Source organism: Neodiprion lecontei, chromosome 7 (assembly GCF_021901455.1).
Source record: "Neodiprion lecontei isolate iyNeoLeco1 chromosome 7, iyNeoLeco1.1, whole genome shotgun sequence".
NCBI classification, from domain to species: Eukaryota; Metazoa; Arthropoda; class Insecta; order Hymenoptera; family Diprionidae; genus Neodiprion; species Neodiprion lecontei.
The window spans coordinates 3,084,034-3,107,503 of NC_060266.1; the positions used below are offsets into that span (position 1 = coordinate 3,084,034).

A 23,470-nucleotide genomic window follows, 5' to 3' on the forward strand; every position below is an offset into this window, starting at 1 on the left:
CGACTCTAATCGTGTGAAGATACGGTTTATAAATTTGTCAGATTTAACAGATTCCCTCATTCTTCGTGAAAACTCGAAATGAAAAAGCAATAAGAGAAAGACCAGTCAATTATCTCTGAATTTGGTTATTCGTTTCATTTTTGGTTCCCTGAATTTTTCTCAATTCGGAAACAACATTCAATTTGTAAAATGTTACAAAGAATGAAAGAAAACCCGAGTCTCCGAAACAAAGAAAATATTTTAAAACGTACAAGCGCCGAAAATTCCTCCAATAAATTGAATAATTTTATCAAATTAGAAACACGAAAATATCGTACAGTGATAAAGTGAAGAAAACTCTTTAATAATTAGCCATCGGATGTTAGTGTAAAAAAATAATTCAAGAAATAAGAAAATCCGTAACTTTAAGTACGAAAAAAATGTATCACGCAAAGATTTTAAGGAAACAAAGACAAAAAAAAAAATTAAATGCTTCAGATTTAATTTCTTCGAAAAACTTTAAACTCAAATGTTGTCAAACATGAAAATAAATGACGATGGTATTAGATACGAATTTAATAATTTTCTTTTTTTTTTTGTTCTCCTTTTCGTCTTCCAACTTAATCTTCTTTTCGTGAGCCTAGACACGGTATGTACACACCAATCAGTGGACTATTCACTTGCTTACTTGCTTTGTTCTTCGAAAATCATCGCGCAATATTTACATTATATACGTAGTGATCGGTGTATAAATACATATAAATACATATATATGCTTACGAATCAACAATGGCGGCGAAGAAGATAACCGCAGGGTGCGATTACGTCTTGACGTTTCCTTCACCAGAACCCGGGTTAAAGCCGCGTTATTCATACCTTGTCCGAGATTTTTCAATACTGCGAGATATACATATATTCGCAAACGTCATATATTTCTACAGTATTGCGAAAATTTGTTCGCCAATATTGCAATAATTTTCTCTACCTTTTTATGCATTCATTTCCGTATCAAACAAATCGTCGAAAATTTCAAACATGTACGCGGCTTAATCCCGCGGTGTGTTTTTGGTGAAAGTGTCCGTTTTTCTAAATCACACATGTAATATTACGCGCAAGCAATTAATCGCATTTGTCTGGTTCTCAGAGTTGACAATAATATACTTAGTTAAGTGACCACTGAACTGAGTGATATAACAATGATGAAAGAATCGTCGATACCGGTCGCTGATGAAAAAAGTTGGCTACTTGCTGAATTTAACAACTCCGAACCGACGCGCCAGCGAAGAATCGACAAGATTTACAATTTCCTCAAAGGTAAGTGCGCGCGAATTTAAAAACTATTGTTTTTTCTTTTTTATATATACGAAACAATTATGTATGTGTGTTGTTGAAAATCTTGTCAGTTTGTACGAAACATTGACGAGCTACTCGAAATCTCTCTTTCTGCTCTTTCTCTCTTTTTGTCTTGCGTTTGTTGTCGTTGCTGTTTTTTTTTTTTTCCTGCTTTCAGGATAAAATTAAATACAACAAGTATAAAAATTAAACGCGATTGCGAGCCTCGAAAATTTCGAAAGCTTCCATCGATACGACGATACTCTGTAACTGCGAGAAAGTCGCGACCTCTGGTCCGTAGTTTTTGAACTATGCGCGATATTGTAGAAAAATTTACGAGTATGTTAAGTTTGTAATCGTTTCGGTGCAATTTTAAATGCAATGCGTTATTGTATTATCGTTACACATGGTGGACATTGTAAAAGGGTTCTATTCGTTGTTTTATTTATTGTTTTTTTTTTTTTTTTTTCTCAAAAATCGTAACATCGCTCAGGTATTGGATTTATTTTGCGTGGTGAAAACGAGGAAGAAGAAAAAAATTCTTTTTTTTTTTTAAATTGAATGGAATCCGATTTTGCAAATGCGAAAAACCAGGGAATCTATATTCACGAATCGGAAAAAAATGAAATTGCATGCGGAAAAGTCGCCTATTTGTTTGAACTCAAACTATCGCAACAGAAAAAAAAAAATAAATAAAATAAATAAATAAATAAATAATGCATTGCAATGCAATGAAAAATCTCGACAATAATCAGTATCCTATTCTTGGAATTGAATTTAAACCTGACAGATAAGATACCGAGATCTTCGTGTGCGAAACTTGTAACAGTGTTTTTGCCAATGTATTTAAGTACGCTTGTATACCTATGTATCAGAATTGTATAACACTCGATGATTGCCACAGGTAAACAGTGCAGAAACACGCCTTAAGCTCACAGCGTAAATCACTGGTTTTTTATTTCCCCTCTCGATACACGCGTGCATATATACATATATAGAGGTGTAAATTAACAATGATATCTAACAATAAAACCAATAATAATAGTAACAATAAAGATATTTCAAAGGCAGGCGAAAGTTATACTCTGCAAAAAGTGGAAGGAAATTTTTTTTTTTTTGTTTTTCTTACGATTTTAAATTAGCCACACGATATTTCTATATCGTACTGTCATAAGAAATATACGTGTACAAAATAGTTGGAACATTGCTCAATTCATAGTTTATTACGTGTACAGAAGGTCGAGATACGAATTCTTGCTGAATGCTATTTAAAGAATTGAAGAATTGAAGAATTGAAGAAAAACCCTGAGGTATAAGGAATATTCAGACATCAGACCTCGTCATCTACAAATTTCGCTTGAAATTTGTCAGATCAAATCAACCGGGAGCAAATTTGGTTAAAAAGAAAAAATCCAATATCGTATAAAAAATATGTTTCGAAGGAAATTGAAGGAAGAAAAAAAAGATACATGTGTGTCATTTTTTATTTTTTTTTAACTAGTTCGAAATTGATGGCAAAGCGATGTTGAAATATGTCCGATGGAAAATAAATCGATCGAGCTTCCTTGAACGTTTTTTTTTTCTTTTTGTCGTATTTGGTTATTTTTTTTTTTTTTTGTTTCTCGTAAACTATACTTGACACTTCATCGTCTAAACAGCTGCCGCTGTTACGTGGAATATTTAACAAATATGTACATTGAACTACGACAAATCGAATTTACCGTAACGAATTCTATCTAAGAATAAGGCCAAGTTGTGAAACAGCGCATAACTAGACTCTCACAATATAACTGACGACGTTTTGTCGACTATGATTATATTGTTATTACCGAAAACTGGGATTAACAGTCCAGTAAATAATTGTCTCGTAATTTATTTGAAAACAATCGTCGATCCCACCGCGCCGAAATTATTATTGAAAACAATAATCGGAAATTTCTTTAACATTGTAAACAAGTTAAAATATTCACAATTCGCTGCTGATTTACGTGATCGAAACACGTTCATTGTCAGACAGAAAAATAAGTATGCAAGTTTTATAAAAAACAGATGACACATGTTAATCGATCAGTTTTGATTTAGTGAAGAAAATTAAATAAATAAAAATTTGCAAGTGCTCATAAGCAAATTTAATATAGCCATAAGGTATAGAATTAATTTACTATTATGAGAGAATAATTTATATGCAGATAATTGTTAGAAGCAACGCGTGTCAAATTCGCCGATCAATTTTTTTTTTCTTTCCTTTTACGTCTATTAGGTTAATTATCAAAAATCAGAAACATTTTATCGATCTACTAATTGAACAATGAAAAGAAAAAAGCGTTAATCTATCAGTGCGTAATCACGCTAATTAGTTTATAATCAAAGCAATGTTTCAGGATAAATTTGCAGCCTCGATATCATATAAATGGAATGCAAAGTTTTCAAATTATCAATTAAATAGGGAAATAATTATGTAACGACTTGGGAAAATCTCGTCGTTTATACAACGATCGTTAACCCGTGTCGATATAGATTGTCGACGTCTAGATACGGTCAGCGATAAATAATTGCCTGCCACAGCTGTGCAATATAAGTGCGACTAATCGTCTAGACTTTGTTGAATAGAAAGGTATTAAGTATGTCAAGGTAGTGGGGAAGACCTTTGTATACTTTTATGCCTTTACGTGGAATATTTTCTAAATTGCTTTAAAATTTATATACTAATGCCGCATGTTTTATCGATGCAATTTCCTATCGTACGCAGGGCGAATTTCTAACCAACGAATTGCCCGTCGTTTGCTAAAACTTGATGCGCATGCGCTACAATTTTTCACAACAGTTATTCGCCAGGATGACCAACCGTCGTGAACGTAACCTCAAACAAATTTTCATTCAAATTTAATGACAGTTGGTCAACCTGGCAAACAACTGCGTTCACAAATTTCAACGCATGCGCGTTAAATTTTAGCAAACGATCTTTTCGATTAGATCGTTAAAAATTCACTCTTTTACGTCAAGTTTTACATAAATTCTCTCGTTTCCAATTCAACGGGTAAAAAATTCACCCGCGATCAGTTTTCCTTACACTCGGAAAACAAATTTTTATAACAAATTAAAAATTGATGTTATTGTTATTATTATTCTCTTGTAAAAAAATTCTCGTTTTTTTTTTTTTCTTTTTTTCTCTATTGCTACAAGCTCGCGCAAAACTTTTGCGTGGAATAAAATTTGGAGGAATGAATTGATTTTTATTTATCTTTCTTTCGTTTCTCACGATGCTCAAGTTTCAACCCTGCGTGCTTTAATGGTTGTAATAAAATTAAAGTCAGTGATTGACGGTGATTAATCGGTTTGTTGTATGGATTTTTCAACGGGTTCTCGGAACCCGTTTAAATCTAACACACGTGAAACTTGCGAGCGGGAAGATCGCGCGCGGTTTTCCGTAACGGCAGCGAAGACGCGTTTGCAGGAAATCCTGTTTGAAAAAAAAACTGGTTTTCGCTATCGCGGAAGCAAACGAGTTTACCTTTTTTTTTTTTTTTTTTTTTTTTTTTAAATCCACGTACCCATTTTATTTGTAATAATTTTGTTTCATTCCTTCCGTTGTAGAATGTCCTTATATTGTATTTATAAAATTTTGCCGTCGTTGTACTAATTAAAAAAAAATTGACAAGAATACGCATTTGACTGAAATAAGAGGGGATGAAAAAAAAAAAAGAAAAAACAACAAATTCGCAGACCGTCGAGTTTAACCAGCGAAACTTTTGACCTGTGTGTGTGTGTGTGTGCGTGTGAATCGCGACACGGATTGACGGGAGAATTGTGGCGGGAGGGAAGAAAGGTGCAAACTGAGTTCGGATCAGTCAGGTGAGCTCAGGTAAGTACAAAGTATTCATGTACATACATTGGCTTTACTTGCACACAAACGCACGCACGCAGGCATGCCTACGTATGAGCGTTATCTGAACGTGAGCATTCACCAACATGAAGCATAATATAAGGCGTTTATAAGACTATGGCGAAGCCAGTCATTCGAACGTCTGGCGATAGGCTAAACAATCGTCGGTCGTGCAATTAAATTTCGAATCGCGATACGATTCGGAAATATATATATCTATATATATATATATATATATATATATATATATATTTTTAAATTTCTGTGAACAAAAGAAAGAAAAAAAAATAGATAAATAAATACGCAAATAAAAAATTGGTAATTTATTACACACGGGTCTTGGATATATTTTTTATTTATTTATTATTTTTTTTTTTTTCCTCATTTTACTGATTCGCGGAACGAGTTTTAACAATTATATACATCAACGGCAGTGCAACTAGTGAAAGAAATATAAGAAAATAATATTCAAAACGAGGATAATAATAATAATAATAATAATAATAGTAACAACAATAATTGTGGATTTATACAAGTCGGCGATTGTATGTATCAAGATTAATAAATAACGATGGCAGTTTGTTAGAACGAATAATTGAATCAATTGTGTTCTTCGAAGATCTGTGTTATACATGTATATATTATATAATATATACGGTAATCAATGATGATCAATTTTTTGTAATCGTAGTTGTAAATAATGTCTCGATTTCCGATTCTCGAATAAATTGATAAATTTTATTTCACTCAACGAAGAAAGTGGATCTGTTTCTTTTTTAATAATTGGCAAATTCCGTTATAAAAAAAGGATTTTTGAAATAAATTCAAATATTTGATAAACAAAATAAACCAGCTTGGGAATTATAACGAAATATAGTTAAGATGTTGTCGGCTTGGAAAACCTGCTGTAAGTATCACGATAATTCTACAAATAACGTCGCGAAATATATTCATCAAACAGTAAATAGAAAATTAAAAGAACTGTAGAGTATTTAAAAAACGTAGTTTATATAGTTAACGGTTTTTTTTTTTTTTTCTAGACATCTTGTTTTGACTTTTAATAATCGTCTCCGTGGATTATTAATTAATTAAACCGGATAGAAGATAAGAATTGAACCGGTTATGCAGATTCAACAATTTCAAATGTTTTTTTTTTTTTTTCTATTTATTTTGCGACTTTTTTAAGCCGTGTCGCATTGAGATTTTCTATTTGCCGTTTAAGAATTCGAATTCTGAAGGAAGATAATAATTTTTCTCACACAACGAACGGAACTCTGTTCGACAATTTATATGTATATTTTATTCAGATCTGTGCGTCGTGGAAAATTTTTAATCGCACGATAATATCTCTCTCCTCTCTCTCTCTCACTCATATGTCGGTTTAATCCATCTTCACAGATTTCGAATAATTGAAATATAAAATTATTTTTCAAACAAACGAAAGGAACAAAAAGTATCCAATGAATAAATACCATTTTCAAAGTATCGAAACTTGAGGCATGGAAATGTTTAATGTAAAATTACGATTTTTCAAAGTAAAAAAAAAAATTTTTTTTTTTTTTTTTTTCTTCAATACGAATAAAGTTTCTATATTCAAATTTTTTTTATATTTGACAGACATTATTCAACATTTCACTGTAATCCAGTCAAGAAAGCTGAGCGTTTATTTTACGTACCGATTTTTCGAAAAGTCGTAAAAACCAGTTTTTACGCAATCTTGAATATCCCGAAACTCGTGGGTTTAAAAAATTTTATACGACGCGACGCGTCGATTCGAAGGAAAGCAGATTAAGTTGGCAAATCCATATGTATAAAAAAATTTATCATCTCCCTTCAACCGTTAGAATTGAATTTATATTACATGTTAATCAAACGGCGAATATAAAAACTGAATGTCGCACCGCTTAAAAAAATCGCACATCGATTTCCTTTCACGAGGTTAAATATTGCGTCATAAACTATGATTTTACGAAGTGGGAGATGGGGGGGGGGAATAAACATGTTTTTTTAAATATTATATATATATATATATATTTATTTATTATTGTTATTAATGCAGAGTTATTTCTTTCATCGTTTATACGCTTATTTAATACTTCTCTTTCGTACTTTTCCCTGCCTCGAGCTATTTGACTCGCGGATTCGAGCGGTGAACTATTTAATTCCATACTAGTTTCGAAAACTTACGCGTTCCAGTAAATGTTCAGATGCGTGAGTATGGATTTTTTTTTTCTTTCTTTCTACTCGCGTTCTGCTCGATTTGTAAAATAAATAGAAAAGAGAAGGAGAAAGTAAAATAGAAAAAAAAAAAAAAAATACCCTCGCGAAGCACAAATTCACACCGTTTTTACCTATTTTTCTTTTCATCTGTTGAATAAACAATCGATTACAATTGTTATACACTTATGAGGCATGTTGTATAAATAGTTGTATAAATGGTTAATTTTTTTTTTCCATACTGTTATTATTATTATTATTTTGTCTTCCCTTTTTTTTTTTTTTCTTCACCCATTGTATAATTACATCGAAATCTTTCCGAACATCCGCATTGTATTTCAATGGGTATAAATTTCTCAGGTGCCCCGATACCCCAAAGATGGGTTTTCGCCTTGATGGGATTCATCGCGGTAGTGAACGCGTTCACTATGAGAATATGCTTGTCATTAGCTATCACCGAGATGGTCGTCGAGACCGATAGCTCAGAAATCACTGACGAAACTTGCCCCTCGACAAATTCTACAAGCACAACCAACAGCGCCGTGGGTACTTACGAATGGGACGAAAGTTTGCAGGTACACACACACACACACACACACACACACACATATATATATAAAATATGTATCTCTATATTATAATGAAGACTAGAAGATAATGAACTGTCAAATCGTATAAACTCGATAAATTGTTATATTACCTCGAATAATGTTCAGAATTTTTATTTTGTCCACAAAAAATTTAGATTGGCAGAGGAAATAAGAGGAATGCATAATATTAGCGAAAGAAAAGAACAACGACTTTTTACACGATTTCAAATTTAACCTTGAAAAACTTTTGAAAGAGTTTGGTTATGAAAAAAATTATCAGAGATCTTTTTTTTTGTGGAGCATTAAATTCCGTGAAAAAATATGCATCGTATACATTTATGTGTATTGCCCCGTTACTGAGTTACAAAATTGAGAAATAACTACGATTATTTCATCATGTTAATTAAATTGGAAAATGGTAAATTGCGTTCAGGAATCATTAAATATTAATATTGAAGACTCGAATTATAACATACGTCTTATTTCCTCTTTCTACAACTATTGAATACGTGATATTAAAACAGAAAATCACATTTACTTTTGACTGAGGGATATTCAATGAATTTATTTAATTTATATCAACGTTTTATTTAGACTGAGAAAAATTTCATTTGTTACAGTAACGAGAAAAATTCAGTAAAACAGGTATCGTTGAAAAAAAAAACTGTTTGAATATTGTCGGAATCACGAAAATCGAGGTACGCGTAACCATTTTGCGCTATTGTCGATCCTTTTTTGGTAATTGCAACGCAAAATCAGTTACTGAGGTTTACTCTACTTTTTTTAGTTAAACAAGGCTTCAACGTCAATTTATTTTTGCACGAGCGTTAAATTTTCGCAACAGTTGCAAGAAAATCTAGCAACAGCGATCGTAATGAGAAAGAATAGCAACGGATACTAGACTTTCCGTTAACGGCTAGAAAACTAATTTTTATTTTCTACCTAGAACTATATTTTTCGATCGTGGTAAAAAATGAAAATAATTAAGTAACCGGTACTAAAAATTTCTCTCAGTGTATTATTTGTTTAATCGAATTTTGTTTTGCATCAGTCTGATACAGGTATAAATTTATTATAGGCGTTTACCGCACAGTGATAATATTCGAGATTAGTTGAAGATTTCACGTAAAATGTGACAGCTGGTATTGATAAGAATCGCGGATACGTGTGTAAAAAATATTTATCGCGTGCTTCATATTGCACGTTACGCAACAACTACTTCGGTCAGGGATTCAAATTCCATTATATTACACTGTAAACGAGTCGGAGGACGCTGTCACATATTTTGCAGTAAAACACTCGCCACGGTTTGGTAGATAAGATCACGCTTAAATCCAAGATCGTAAAGCTGGGGCAGCTGTAAATTATAAGAGAAGAGAAAAACGATGATGTGTTGCATAATAGCCGGATTCTTCCATGGCATTGTGGAATGTTGAAGAAATGTCACGTTTTCGAAACACGTGTTGTTGTTATGCTGGTGTTTAACACGTTGTTTTTTTTTTCTTTTTTTTTTCCTCATTATTATTATATGTATATATATATATTTAGATATATTTTTTTTTTCTATTCCTTACACTTTAATTTATGGCAAACAAAACAGAGAAGGAAAGATACGCCGTTTCGAAAAAACCTGTTTTTCGTATCGAATACAAAGATGCGTTTCAACTCGCTAATTTTTAAACGCTCAATATTATGTAACACGTAAAGGTGAACAATTTTTTTCTCTAACAATAAGTAAAAATTGGTTTATTGTTTTCCTTCTCTAAACGAGAAATTGCTATGCATCTATAACGCAGGAATAATTGCGTCTGAATTTGGTTAGGAAAAAATCGTATCGTCGGTGAATTTTTGGCGTTTTTTTCTTTTTTTTCTTTTCGTCTGTTTCAAACCTCAGCGATATTATTAAATGCAAAAAGTTTAGTTTTTATGACAGAAATTAACCAAGCTCTTAACGTGTTGTAAAAATTTTTTATACGGTATAACTTGCACAGGTGTAGAGTATGTACATATTTGACTGTCGAAACTGTAAAATATAATAATAATAATAATTATAAAACAGTCCAGCATAGCCTGCTGCATAATTCAGTTTTTTATTCCACGTGTTTTTGTCACACTTGAAATTAAGGTAACGGAAAGATTTTTTGATCACTAGTCTCTGGAATTTTGCAGGTATTTGTCGTTTTTTTTTTTTGTTTTTTCATTTTGATTTACAAATTTCATAACAAGTAAAGTTGAAAATAAGCTGTATTAACAGATTTCTTAGAGCCATTTTTGTACGGACTCGATGGCGTGTTTTTGTTCCTAGAATATATACAGTATACATACGGTATGATAATGAGTATCTATGTGTGATCGATAAAGTCTGCCAGACTTGAAAAGAAACTGCTGTTCAAATATGTAAGTAAAAAAAAAAAAAAAAAAAATAAAACCACAAAGATACAGACAAAAGAAAAAAAGAACAAATTCGAATGAAACGAATCGCAAATAATTGCATGCGTTGATACGTGATTGTGTGTGTTTTATGGATAGATGAAGTTGTTCAACAGGTTGTCAGCAGTAAGAAAATAAAAATTACCAAAATAAGTACAGTGGAATTTTGTGCGCATAAATGATCGAACGGAATATTTTATCACGGTATCAATATCAACGGAATTAATTAAAAGCACAAGTATACTATTAACGAAAAAAAAAAAGTTATTTATTATAGTCGCGAGAATAAATTTCGCGAATATATATATATATATATATATATATATATATATATATATATATACATATATTTCACGATCAGAAGTTTCAGTTCAGCGAAAAATTTATTCTCGCGACTATAATGAATAACTTTTTTTTTCGCTAATAGTATACTTGTGCTTTTAATTAATTCCGTTGATATCGATACCGTGATAAAATATTCCGTTCGTCAAAATCGTAAAATGACCGTGCCACTGTCCAGAAGTACTTTCAGCCAAGCTAGGGCTTAATAAATATCGTACATATTTTTCATCGACTTATTTCGCCGCGAGACGGGCTTTGAGGTTATGTTTTGCCAATTATTCGACGAACGTTAATTCATAAGATAATTTAACGGTCCTATCCGACCGGAACACTTTACCACCTAACACCAAAACAACGAATTTGAAAACAAAAAATCTCGAATAAAATCCGTGTCTTAAAAATCCTAAAATCCGTCACGTGACACGTGCGGGCTTGATACACGTCTCGAAAAACAAATTGTTCCGAATGAAAAAGATGAAAGAAACCGTAAAAAAAAAAAAAAAAAAAAAAATCTATAAAAACCAAATATTGTTTTATTCCGTTTTACAGCACCACCCTAATTCCGCCTTTCTCTCTCGCTCCCGCAGGGTATAATCTTATCATCGTTCTATTGGGGCTACGTGATAACGCATCTGCCGGGTGGCCAGCTGGCCGAACGTTTCGGTGGAAAGTACACTCTGGGTCTTGGCATTCTGTCTACGGCTATATTCACCCTGATAACACCATTGGTGGTCGAAGAGTTCGACGCTACGGGTCTGATAGTACTTCGTTTCCTGATGGGCCTCGGCGAGGGCACGACGTTTCCGGCGTTGAATTCCCTGATATCGAAATGGGCGCCGCCAGCCGAGCGTTCAAAAATCGGTTCGCTGATTCTTGCCGGTGCTCAGATCGGCACCGTTGTGGCGAACGCGCTGTCCGGAGTACTTTTGCAGTACTCGTCGATCGGTTGGCGCTCGGTTTTCTACGTCTTCGGCTCGATCGGCGTCGCGTGGTTCGTCGTCTTTGTCCTCGTCTGCTACAGCACACCCGACGATCACCCGTTCGTCTCCGATCGCGAGAAGAAGTACCTTCACGATAACATGCACGAGCACACCCACAACAAGTTCCCACCCACGCCGTGGCGCCACCTGCTAAAATCGGTACCGCTATGGGCCCTGGTCGCCGCCTCGGTCGGTCACGACTGGGGTTTCTTCACTATGGTTACCGACCTACCAAAGTACATGAGCGGGGTGCTCAAATTCTCGATAAAAACGAACGGCCTCCTTACCGCTCTGCCGTACCTCTGCATGTGGTGCGTCAGCATCGGTTCGTCCTGGATTGCCGATTGGATGATAAACGAAAAGATAATGACCAGGACCAACGTGAGGAAGATGTTCACAACCATCGCATCCGTTGGACCGGCCTGTTTTCTCATCGCCGCTTCGTATGCCGGATGCGATCGTTACGTCGTCGTCACACTTTTTACCGTCGGTATGGCGCTGATGGGTACTTTCTACCCTGGTATGAGGGTGAACTCGCTTGATCTCAGTCCGAACTACTCCGGAACCGTTATGGCTATCGTGAACGGGACTGGCGCGCTTTCTGGGATCATAACGCCCTACATCGTCGGCGTTTTAACGCCGAATCAGACAGTGAACGAGTGGAGACTCGTCTTCTGGATCATATTTGGCGTCTTCATTGTTACCAATACCGCGTTTCTTTTCTTCGCAAGTGGGGAGGTTCAGTACTGGAATGATCCGGAATTTCTTATCAGGGATACCGAGGGGAGGAAAAATAAAAAGGAAGGGGATGTTGCTGCTGCTGCTGCTACTGTCGAACGCGGGAAAAACGATGTCAAGACGTGAATAACGATCAAACGACGAGTTTCAACGTTTAGAACAAGTTTTTTTTTTTTTTTTTTCACCTACGTTTTACCCACTTCCGATTTTCATCGCGGTTGTTAAAATCGTAAAATTGATATTCGGTTTTGCCTACTAGCCGTAACTCTTTTTACTAACGGTCATCGTGCTTTGGGCGAAAAAAGTATTATTATAACGAGTGAAATTTGAAAGTTGATTGATTCACTTTTCTTCTTTTTCAACGGGGAAATTTCTTTTTTCCTTTCATCAGATTGCGCTGTATAAACAATATCAGAAGACGAATGTATGCATAAATAAACAAAGAGTATTGTTGTAATATGAACTATTGTCAAGCTAGTCAATGACGAAAAATGTTGAACGTTCGTCATTTAGTTGTATATATGTATGCGTATATTTATAATATATACATATAATGTAACGTAAAGGTAAATCCAAAAGGTATAAATATCTCTCAGTATTCTCACCGCGTTTTAAAATTATTCACATGTAGTGAATTAATCATCCAATAACCATATAAATGTATGCAACCCATGTTATAAATTTTTCACCAACTTCCCTGTAATTACATTCGATATATTATGTAATATATAAGTTTAATAACATTCTACAGTTTTGGTATTATTAAAAAGAAATGAAAAAAAAAACAGAATAAACAATTTCATATACATATACACCAAGTGAATATAAATAATAAAAATGTATTAACACGCGAAGAGAATTAAAAAGAATTGAAAGATACAATTTAAAAAAAGAAAACTATGCAATGTTCACTTGAGTACATATATCATGAACTTTTTTTAAAATTATTATTCGAAATATTTTTAAAAATATTACAGAAAATACGTGATATTTATTTGTTTAATCGCTGCGTTCGGTATTCACGGAAAGATATTCATAGAAGCTGTGTAAATTTTTATTACACCGAGTGGTTGTGAGATGTAACATGAGATTATCAGAAACGTGTTTCCGTTAATTTTATTCCCGAAGTAATCGTTCACGATGGATGATCGTGTGTTTTTTACCTCTCGATTTACGTCGATTCGTTAAATCTTGCCGTACAGCACCGACTTTGCAACCGGCAATAAGAAGATTGGAGATAAAATTTATAATTTGGTTGCCACGGTAGTTGAATTTTTTTATTATTTTTTTACGGTATGTGATGTAATAAAACCGATAACGGATATGAATAAAATTTACAACCTTTTCGAGTGACGTTATATAACAAACCCTAGCTAAAGCCTCGCTGACTTACGGTGGCTAATCCAAATTGCAACCGATAAAACTTGACGATATAATTTGATTTACGATTTTTACAATTATAACAATTTCTCCATCGCATTTCGATAAAACAACGTCATTTTCATCGGAGGAAATGTTCTGACCGAAGAAGCGCAAGAAAGTAAAAATAAACAACTCAAGTTGACGGGCGAAACGGAAAAAGATGGATTAAAAAAAAAAAATCAAGCAAATCTAACCGTTCGCATGGCAAATTAGACTACTGTAATAAAAATTGATTAGCAATCATTGAAACGTTGAATTTCATCAAATTTCTGAAAAACGATTCAAGATATTCTCGAGTTTATAAAAATCAAAGTATTTCTTTAACGCGTGATTCCTTGTATATCATAATATCGGGTACAAAATTAGGCATAACATTTTTATTTATATTGTGAATTTTCCCTTCAATTTTCGCAAATTCTATTTATAGCAAAAAAAAAAAAAAAAACAAATAAAAATTAGATATCGAGCAAAACTTGATTGATCAGATTTCTACCGTATCTGCACGGTTCACGTGACTCAGAATTGACATTCAGGTTGTGTGTTTCCGTCATAAATAAAGCGGTAAAAATAAATCCGAGGATGGAACGTAAGCAGCGACGGATCTGTCAGAACAAACAATAATTAATGGTCGGCACGTGATATATATATACATATATATAAACGTAGATGCAAAGGGGTGGGGGGGGGTGATGATACAGGAGATGCAGGAAATAGTCGAGTGCATTACGCGTTTTGTCATAGCGCAAATCGCGATGTATACACGGTAGAAAATATTACTCGTGCAATAGTTAAGATTAGGTAAGACGAGCTTTGGGTAATTGAAATTTTTACTACGTATATACATACACTAGCGTCTGTATGTATATGTATGTTAAACACCGAAAAGCGCAGTGCTGTTATCTAACATTACGCAGCTCCTCGCACTCGAGTCACGCTCTGTAATTCAAATGTAATCTGAATAACGTTTTGTGATATTCAATCAAAAAAGTTTCAAAGTCCCGAAAGTTTCCCCGAGATTTTATCAAATTCTTAATTACAAGTTTACTATCAGATACAGGTACGCGTAGATTGGAACATTTAAAAAATATAAAAAGATATACGATGTTCGTATCGTGTTTTATTTTTCAGGATCTCTCCGAGTAAGCTTCAATTTAATTATTTTCAAAATTGTTGAAAATTTTTTTACATACGAATGTATAATTTATACACGAGAATTAGACAAGTAATTGTGTATAAAAAAAAAAAAAAAAAAAGAATAGAAAACGTTCCAAGAAATAAGATCTAATTCTGGTCACCTTGAACTAAATAATTGAAAATGTACGTGTGTGTGTGTGTGTATATATTTGCCAAAACAATTTGACAAAAACCGTGCGATTATACGGAGAGACGTTTTTCCCCGTGTATCTGCAATGTCCTTGATTAATTTACCGTCGTTGCTGTCGTTTCCCAGTTTTTAAAAACCGTAATTGAAAAATAATCAACATTAAAAGAGTACAGTTTTCAGATTTCGGAATTTCGGTTTCAAATTTTCGATTTTTTTTAAAAACTTGTCACTCTCCGTTTCAATCGGTCACATTTAATTTTGGCAAAATGAATAACTGTTGAAACCGTTTTCGACGATGACTATTTAAAGGCACCAACTATTTTGTCATACCGGTGCGATAACAACGATGACAGTTGACTATTACGAAAACCTTGAGATTTTTGTTTACATATTTTATCTAAGGTATTTTCAACCCAGTTTCAATATACCGTTTTATATACACGATATACCCGGCACAAAAGCAAGTCACGACACAATTCACGAACACAAAGTCATAGTTGTTATTTATGTTTTTTTTTGTTTTTCATTTTTTTTCTACTCGCCTTCTCCCGGTCAATACTTGGAATGACTTAGCAACAATTGGTAAGAAAATTATTCCAACAGTTTGATTAGATAGTCGATTCTATTCCAGATTTACGAATAAATGATTACGGTTGTTCTGCTTTTTCAGTTTCGATGTAAACATTTTTGCTTTTTTCTCCATAAGGTTAGAAAAATTAATAATACTGAAGTATTTCTTGTCGATAATTTACACTTCTGCTCATTCGATGAACTGGATAATGATTTTGAATTGAAAATTGATCGAAAGCTCTACCCTAAGATGTGTGTTGAAAAAATTCAAAAAAAAAAACGAAGTGATGAAAATTCTTAAAGGGGATTAAAGAAACGACCAATTCTTGGGGAGTGAAAAATGACAGGTGTAAAAAAAATTTTATTTTGCCTCCAGGAATTATGCAGAAACGAGAAAAACACGACATTGAAATTCCAGCCAATGAACAAACAATTAATCATATTTATACGACGAGGTAGACAATGAGATGAGAAACGATAATGGCAGGATAATTGGTTGAAAATTGGTTTGCCGTATAAATTACTTGAAACTATGGTTTTGAAACCTTGTATATGGTTAGGCATTTTCTTTCCAGCAGAAAATAAATCATACGAAAGATGATAAAGTCGGTCGACGCGCGTCAGTGAATAAAGCCGGAACAAAGTATGGAGGAATCCTTGGAAACGGAGTCAATGCTGAGCAACCAAAATGAAATGTATGTCACCTCGAACAGAGCGACAATATCTTGGGTCTTATTACGCTGGATAATTACCGAAAGGTGTGCCGGAGCGAAACGTTTTCGGATAACTTATTGTATAGGCGAGGCGAGGAGAGGCCGGAAATCGGCACCGATCGACCGGATCGGGATATATGCATATACGAAACCGAGAAACTCACGTGAGAAGCCTTCCAGTCGTTAAACAGTTCCGGAATCATCGACTCGGAGGTCGTTACCCACATTTGGCGATCCGCGATCGTCACGAAATTCGATACCGATCATCGATTTAACGTTGATTCAACGCCCCGCGGTCAGTGCAGTAGCAATGAGCATCAGCGGGGATTGAAAGATGCAGATCGAGATGATGATACCCCCTCATTTATTGGCGATATTGAATTCTGGCTGTAAGTAACGATATTCATCAGATTTCTACGGTTATCTTAAAGACATCGGTCTCAAGTTTTAGCGATGATTGGCTAATTTTTTATTTCGTGCACATTACGCTTGGCGATTTTTATCGCCGAAAGAAAATCGGCGCCGATCTTGGAAAGAATTTCGACGATTTTTCACGGAATTATTCCGATTTTGTTCCAATGATCGATTTGTCACCGATCATGGAACTTGTGAAAAGTGTATGAATCGTTAAGCGAGGAATTAGGTTCGACAGTTTTAAAAGATTCCGTTCGATTTCAGTGATCTCGATGATTTATCGGATATTGGTGATATTTTTTAGTAAGCTGCAATGAAATTCAAAAGTGAAATTTCGTGTAAGAAATCACCATGACAATTCATAGCAATTTCATGAACTTGTGTCGGATTTCAGTGAGAGAAACATCGTGTATAATATTAGTGGGTTCTACGAGTTAAAAAAAAAATCTACAACAATTTTCAGGTAAGTTGTAAAATACTAGCAAAAACTGTGTATTAAGATTCTGTGCAATTCTAAATTAATTTGTGAGATATTTCTGTAAAGAATATTTACAAACTTAAAATGCAATTCTCTTTTTAATACCGTAAAAAGTTTGTAAGATCGGTAAGGAATTTAGAACATAATTTTACAACAATTACTGATCATAAATATTCCCTGCGATCTCGGAATAATTCACGATGTTCGAAATTTATCGCTTTCGAATTGATGGAAGAACTGCGAAATATGCTTAGGAGGATGTTTGAATCGTTCAAATTAAAATTTTCCAACGCACGCGTAATAGGAATTCACAACACGAATCAATTCCAAATCTCTTTGGGATTAGTGCGGCACTAAAATCTACTAGATTCTTGCGATTTCATATTTTTATCAGAAGGTATATTCTCTAAATCTCTCAGAATTCGAAATGAAATTGTAGTCGTACATGCAATTCATGCCGAATGTTCTGTGATACTGGAATTTCTGTAAATCCGTGAGAATTCTGAAGGAATTCCAAAAGCAATTCCACATTCTCATGAAACGATAGTGAAATTTTCAAAGTCCATAAGAATTTGACATAAATTCCAAATGCTATTCCATATTCTCATCAAATGCCACTTTAATCCTCCGAATCCCTTGAAATTATGAATAAAATTCTAATGCAATTGAAAATTCCCATCGGATAATTCTTGGATTCTCTAAATATGGACTGGCATTTGGAAATGATTCCAAATTCCCATAAATAAAAATGGATTCGTCGGAAATTCAGATCCGTTCTATCTCCGGATTGATCCGGAAACATTCAAGAAAAGTACACCAAGATTGCCTGAATTTCAGTGATCGCAGCGATGCACGGTTCGGCCGAATCCGCGCCGGCATTGTTTGCCTCGAATTTAACAGATTTGGGTTAACTTGGCGTATCGGCAGCGCGATCGCTGCTCGACACGGTGGTGGGTAAGACGTTGTTCCAGATGAAGGCTCGCGGTGTCCTCGGCCGATATATAATGGGAAATAAAATGCGGCTCGATATCGCCGGCTAAAGATTATACGATTATAACTATAATATATATAGTTTACGAACGCAGACAACGCGCGACGATCGGATCTAAACATCTTTATTACAGCTCTTAATCATCCAGAATGTTGGTACTTGCACACTGCAACCTCTGTCATATGCACGTTATGCGATTGCACAAGAGTAAAGAGGCGGCAGTGCGGTTAATAATCAATAATCAAACTGCAATCCTCGCATTATTTCCAGATCCCTATTACCTGTTACTATCGTTGTCTAATACCATGTGTATCGCACAGTGTGTTCATGGAACAAGCCGTATACTGAGAAAAATCCACGCGTCACTTTTCCGCAAAACTGATTGACTGATAATCGCGCGATTGCGTTTAATGCGAAATCCGATTTCCTTTTGTTTATTTAAAAACTTCTTTCCGATTCTACTTTCCGTCTACACACATGACCTGGTATCTTCAAACTATACACGCAATGGTGTGTTGTTTTCGTTGTTGTTCGTCGTCTGCCTTTGGATCGATACCTTGGCCTGATCCATCTAGATCCAAGATTTTTATCTTTCGAAGATTCTTTCGTTATTTGAATCAATTTCATTCTCTCTTTTAATCCAATTCCTTTCTCTCGATAACAACGTTATTCCGTTTGTCAAATGATGACGGAGGAGGTGAATTCTTTCTTTGCATTGCGAGAATGACGAGGAAAAAAACACAAGAAGTTCTCTAAAATTGCTAACTACGTTTATGCACCGTCGCATAAAATTAGCCAATACATGTATACGTATACTTGGGTTAAAAATGTGTACAGCAAACGTGGAGTGAATGGTTCAGAACCCGCGTCACTAGCTGGCGCGAATCGCTAGTATATACCTGCCTGTTCGAATGCCATTATTTCGAAGGTGGTAAACGCGCATAAAACGGTGTACCGACGAAGGGGCCGGCGTGCATTATAACTCCGAAGAAACAACTCGGTTGCACAGATAAGAAGACGCCGTCGAGGAACTGTGATCAATTAGTCGTGCGAGTCGGTCCAATTCATAGCCAGTGAATTTCGTTCGTATACAATCGTCACTATCGCCGATTGTTTTCGATTTCGTAGTGCCAAAATTTCACTGAAAGGAACAGTGGAGAAAAACGGAGACAAAGAGCGATAGAGAGAGAGAGAGAGAGAAAGAGAGAGAGAGAGAGAAAGCGAGGAAAGGAAAATTGAACACCCTGGGGGTGTCGCTATCGGAATGTTGTACATTTGGAAGACCTGTTGTAAGTAACGATACTGTCTTACTTTGATCGTGTTATGTAGTGTCAATTTTACGCGATGACAAGGTGCGGTGAATTTTTTAATTTTCGAGATTCTTCTTTTATCTACCGTTGTCCGTTTTACCGCCAATTTGTCGGTGACCGTGATCGGGATCGCGTTGCAATGACACTGTGTGGACGAAAAACCGTGAAAACACTGCGGGGATCGGGTGTTTGGAACAGAGTCGATAATTCGATCACAAGGTGTTATAATTTAACGTGGAGAAAAAGATGAGAGCTTGCAGAAATGTCACGTCGCGTTATTTCCGAGGACGCAATAAGACAGCTCGGTTGTTTCCGGTCTAGAAATTACCTAATCATGACATTGCCTCGTGCCGTTTCATTAAGCAGGTTTACCCTGGATGTCTAAATAGTATTGAAAGAACGTGTGTTCGCGTAGATTGATACCAAAGACGATCAAAGCATTCCATGACTGCTGACGTAACTGTCGATCGGTTGATCGATCGTCGTAACCGACAGTTTACCGACGATTATTGTAACACTTCTGGTGGACACTTACAGGCGCTCCGATTCAGCAGCGATGGGTATTCGCAGTGATGGGATTCTTCGGAATCATGAATGCCTACACCATGCGAACCTGCTTGTCTCTCGCCATAACCGAGATGGTGAACAAAACAAAAAATATCCATACCGCCACGACTGACGATTTCGTCTGCCCTTCGAGCAACGCAACTTCCGTAACCAACAGTCCCAAAGGAAGCTATGATTGGGATGAATCGTTACAGGTGAGAGAACGAGACGGTTTTCATATTGAGTTTCGGGGCTCTTCAAGTCCATGGTCAACAATGTTCTTTCTCTCTTGTCTCAGTGTTTAGCTCTTTCCATCCTATAAGGAGTCATGGCCGTTCGTTTGCATTCTCGAAAGTGCTGGTGCTAAAATAAAAGCGTCGAGTCCACTGTCTTGCAGTTTTTACACTAACGTCGAAACATTTCGTATCCTGTTAAAGTACACTCGAATATGTATCTAGGTACAGTCTCACAAGTCTGATTTGTGACGTGAAGAGGCGCGCCTCAGACAATACGTAACAGTCCCGTGCAGGCAGAGATATTACACTTTTTTTAAAGTTTCAAGATAGCTATGTATTGCCTGTATCCCTTTTATCATAACTTATCTGAGAAACTATAAGTGTTTTACTATTCTTCTCAATGTAACACAGTTCTGTAAATCACTGTGATGTTTCGTAACGAATTCGAGATACTCGGTAATACGTTATTGCAGTATTTTATCGACACGAAAGGTCTTCTCTCAAACAGTTCAACCTCTATAAGTAACTTCCTATAAGACGCGACGTGTTCTTGGATTATCGATCGGTATAATCGTACAATGGTTGAAATTTCTACAGTTTGAATAATGGTACCGGTAAAATTAGGAAGCCGATGTAGACTACTGTAGAATACAACATCTGTAGATACTTACAAGCAAGTCAAATCACTTCTTGACGTTCCTTACTTTGGAGGGTGGTTTCAACCCCTTAAAGTGTTTAACGACGGATAAGAAAAGATACGTGTCGCTTAGTTTTTAGTCTACTATAACATATTACAAAAGAAATGAAATCGGAGATATCGACCTGGGATCGACCTTCCTTGTTAGTGTTAGATAAACCCAAAATCAGGGTCTATAAAATTCGACGTTGAAATTTTCTTCCAACATTTAACGGTGATAAGGGATTTGACCACTACTTTACCCAACAGGGTCTGATCCTGTCAAGTTTCTTCTGGGGCTACGTTTTGACGCACATACCGGGAGGTGTGATGGCGGAGAAATTCGGCGGCAAGTATTCACTCGGTCTTGGAATCCTGTCCACCGGAATCCTGACTTTACTGACACCATTGGCGGTCGAATCGGGAGGAGCGACTGCCTTGATAGTGCTACGTTTCTTCATGGGTCTCGGTGAGGGCACGACATTTCCGGCTGTTAACGCACTTCTCGCCCAATGGACGCCACCTTCGGAGCGTTCCAAGATCGGAGCGATGGTGTTCGCCGGTTCTCAGATCGGCACTGTAGTGGCGAACGCTTTGTCCGGTGTTCTGTTGCGATACTCACCGTTGGGCTGGCGCTCTGTATTCTACGTTTTCGGTTCGCTCGGCGTCGCCTGGTTCATGGTCTTCGCCGTCGTCTGCTACAGCAACCCTGACGTGCACCCGTTCATATCGGACAAGGAGAAGAAGTACCTCCACGAGGCGATGGCGGCGCACACTCATCGACGCATCCCACCGACCCCATGGCGCCACATCCTGACTTCCGGGCCGCTCTGGGCCCTGATAATAACCCAAATCGGTCACGACTGGGGCTTCTTCACGATGGTGACCGACCTCCCGAAGTACATGAGCAGCGTTCTGAAGTTCTCTATAGCCTCGAACGGCCTACTCACCGCTCTTCCGTACCTCTGCATGTGGTTCGTCAGCATCGCATCCTCCTGGCTAGCTGATTGGATAATAAACACCGGACTGATATCTCGCGGAAATGCGAGAAAGCTCTTCACAACCGTAGCCTCGATCGGACCTGCCATATTTTTGGTCGCCGCTTCGTACGCCGGATGCAACAACGTCCTCGTCGTCGTTCTCTTCACCATCGGCATGGCGCTGATGGGCACCTTCTACTCGGGCATGAAGGTCAACGCGCTTGACCTCAGTCCCAACTACTCCGGCACCCTTATGGGACTTGTAAACGGCATTGGCGCCCTCTCCGGCATCGTCACGCCTTATCTCGTCGGCGTATTGACACCCCATCAAACCGTAAACGAGTGGAGACTCGTATTCTGGATAGTTGCCGCTGTCTTCATTGTCACCAATCTTGTATACGTGCTATTCGCAAGCGGTGATGTCCAGTTTTGGAACGATCCGGAATTCCTCGCCAAGGAACAAGCGGAAAGGAAATCCGGAGCCACGGATCCTCCGAAAACTGTCCACAGCACCAACTGACAACGAAAATCATCGCATATAATCGCGATGAACTCTTTCGCTCTCTTTTTACCCAATTTCATTATCTCTCTTTGTTATATACGATGATGGTGCTCATTGTGTTATTATTGCAGTACGCTAATGTTAAATGGTAGTTAAATTTATAAATATAATCTTTCTTCAAGACAGCGCTGATCTTAAACGTCTTCAAAACGACGTTTAACCAACGCTTCTACACGTATCAAAGTCACGAAAGACATTTTTCGAATATAAAGATGTCTTTTCGTTGCCAAAGAAAATCTTTTTTACACTTTAAGTTTCACGCTGTCCGAATTCTCAGTCTTTAAATGACTATTTTTCGTAATCTCTAATTCGACTGACAGTTTATTACACATCGCCATATTATAATCGCAACATCGTACGTGGGTGTCATTTTTCTGATTTCAAATTTCACCGCGTCGTTGAAGCAAGCTCATGAAAAAAATCTATTTCATCTTTTCTTTCCAGCCTTGTAAAACCTTCTTCTATTTTAAAATACTCTGACAATATTCTCGCAAAAGCTATCAATACAATTGCTTTTATTACGTAACGACGTTTATCGATGTACAGTACTGTACATTCGTTATTATACTTTCTTTTTTCTTTTGTTTTTTTTTCTTTACTCCCAAATTTAGGTCAATGGTATAAGTGAGACATGTAAGATTGGATACAAATGTACAAAGTGCGAAATTTCGCGCAAGCAAAGCAAGCTCTGTTGACACACATGTACAAAAACGAAAACAAAGAATATTAAAAACTGAAATTCCATAATCCACGTTCA

The 23,470-nt window shown here is 36.1% G+C and overlaps 1 protein-coding gene across 6 annotated transcripts; it reads left to right on the top strand.

The window, feature by feature from the left end:
- The first annotated feature begins 629 nt into the window (after positions 1 to 629).
- LOC107221798 (putative inorganic phosphate cotransporter) lies at positions 630 to 23,460 on the top strand. Of its 6 annotated transcripts, none has more exons than XM_046744846.1 (3): positions 630 to 1,293; positions 7,772 to 7,986; positions 11,361 to 14,388. In XM_046744846.1, exons 1-3 carry the CDS (start codon positions 1,176 to 1,178, stop codon positions 12,615 to 12,617), a joined length of 1,590 nt encoding a protein of 529 aa, XP_046600802.1. In that variant the 5' UTR covers positions 630 to 1,175; the 3' UTR covers positions 12,618 to 14,388. The 6 variants fall into 6 exon arrangements, with proteins under 6 accessions (XP_046600802.1, XP_046600805.1, XP_015516412.1 ...); XM_015660926.2 differs by lacking the exons at positions 7,772 to 7,986; positions 11,361 to 14,388 and adding exons at positions 20,251 to 20,474; positions 21,442 to 23,460 and having other exon boundaries at positions 637 to 1,293; XM_046744847.1 differs by lacking the exon at positions 630 to 1,293 and adding an exon at positions 5,564 to 6,101.
- Positions 23,461 to 23,470: the final 10 nt, after the last annotated feature.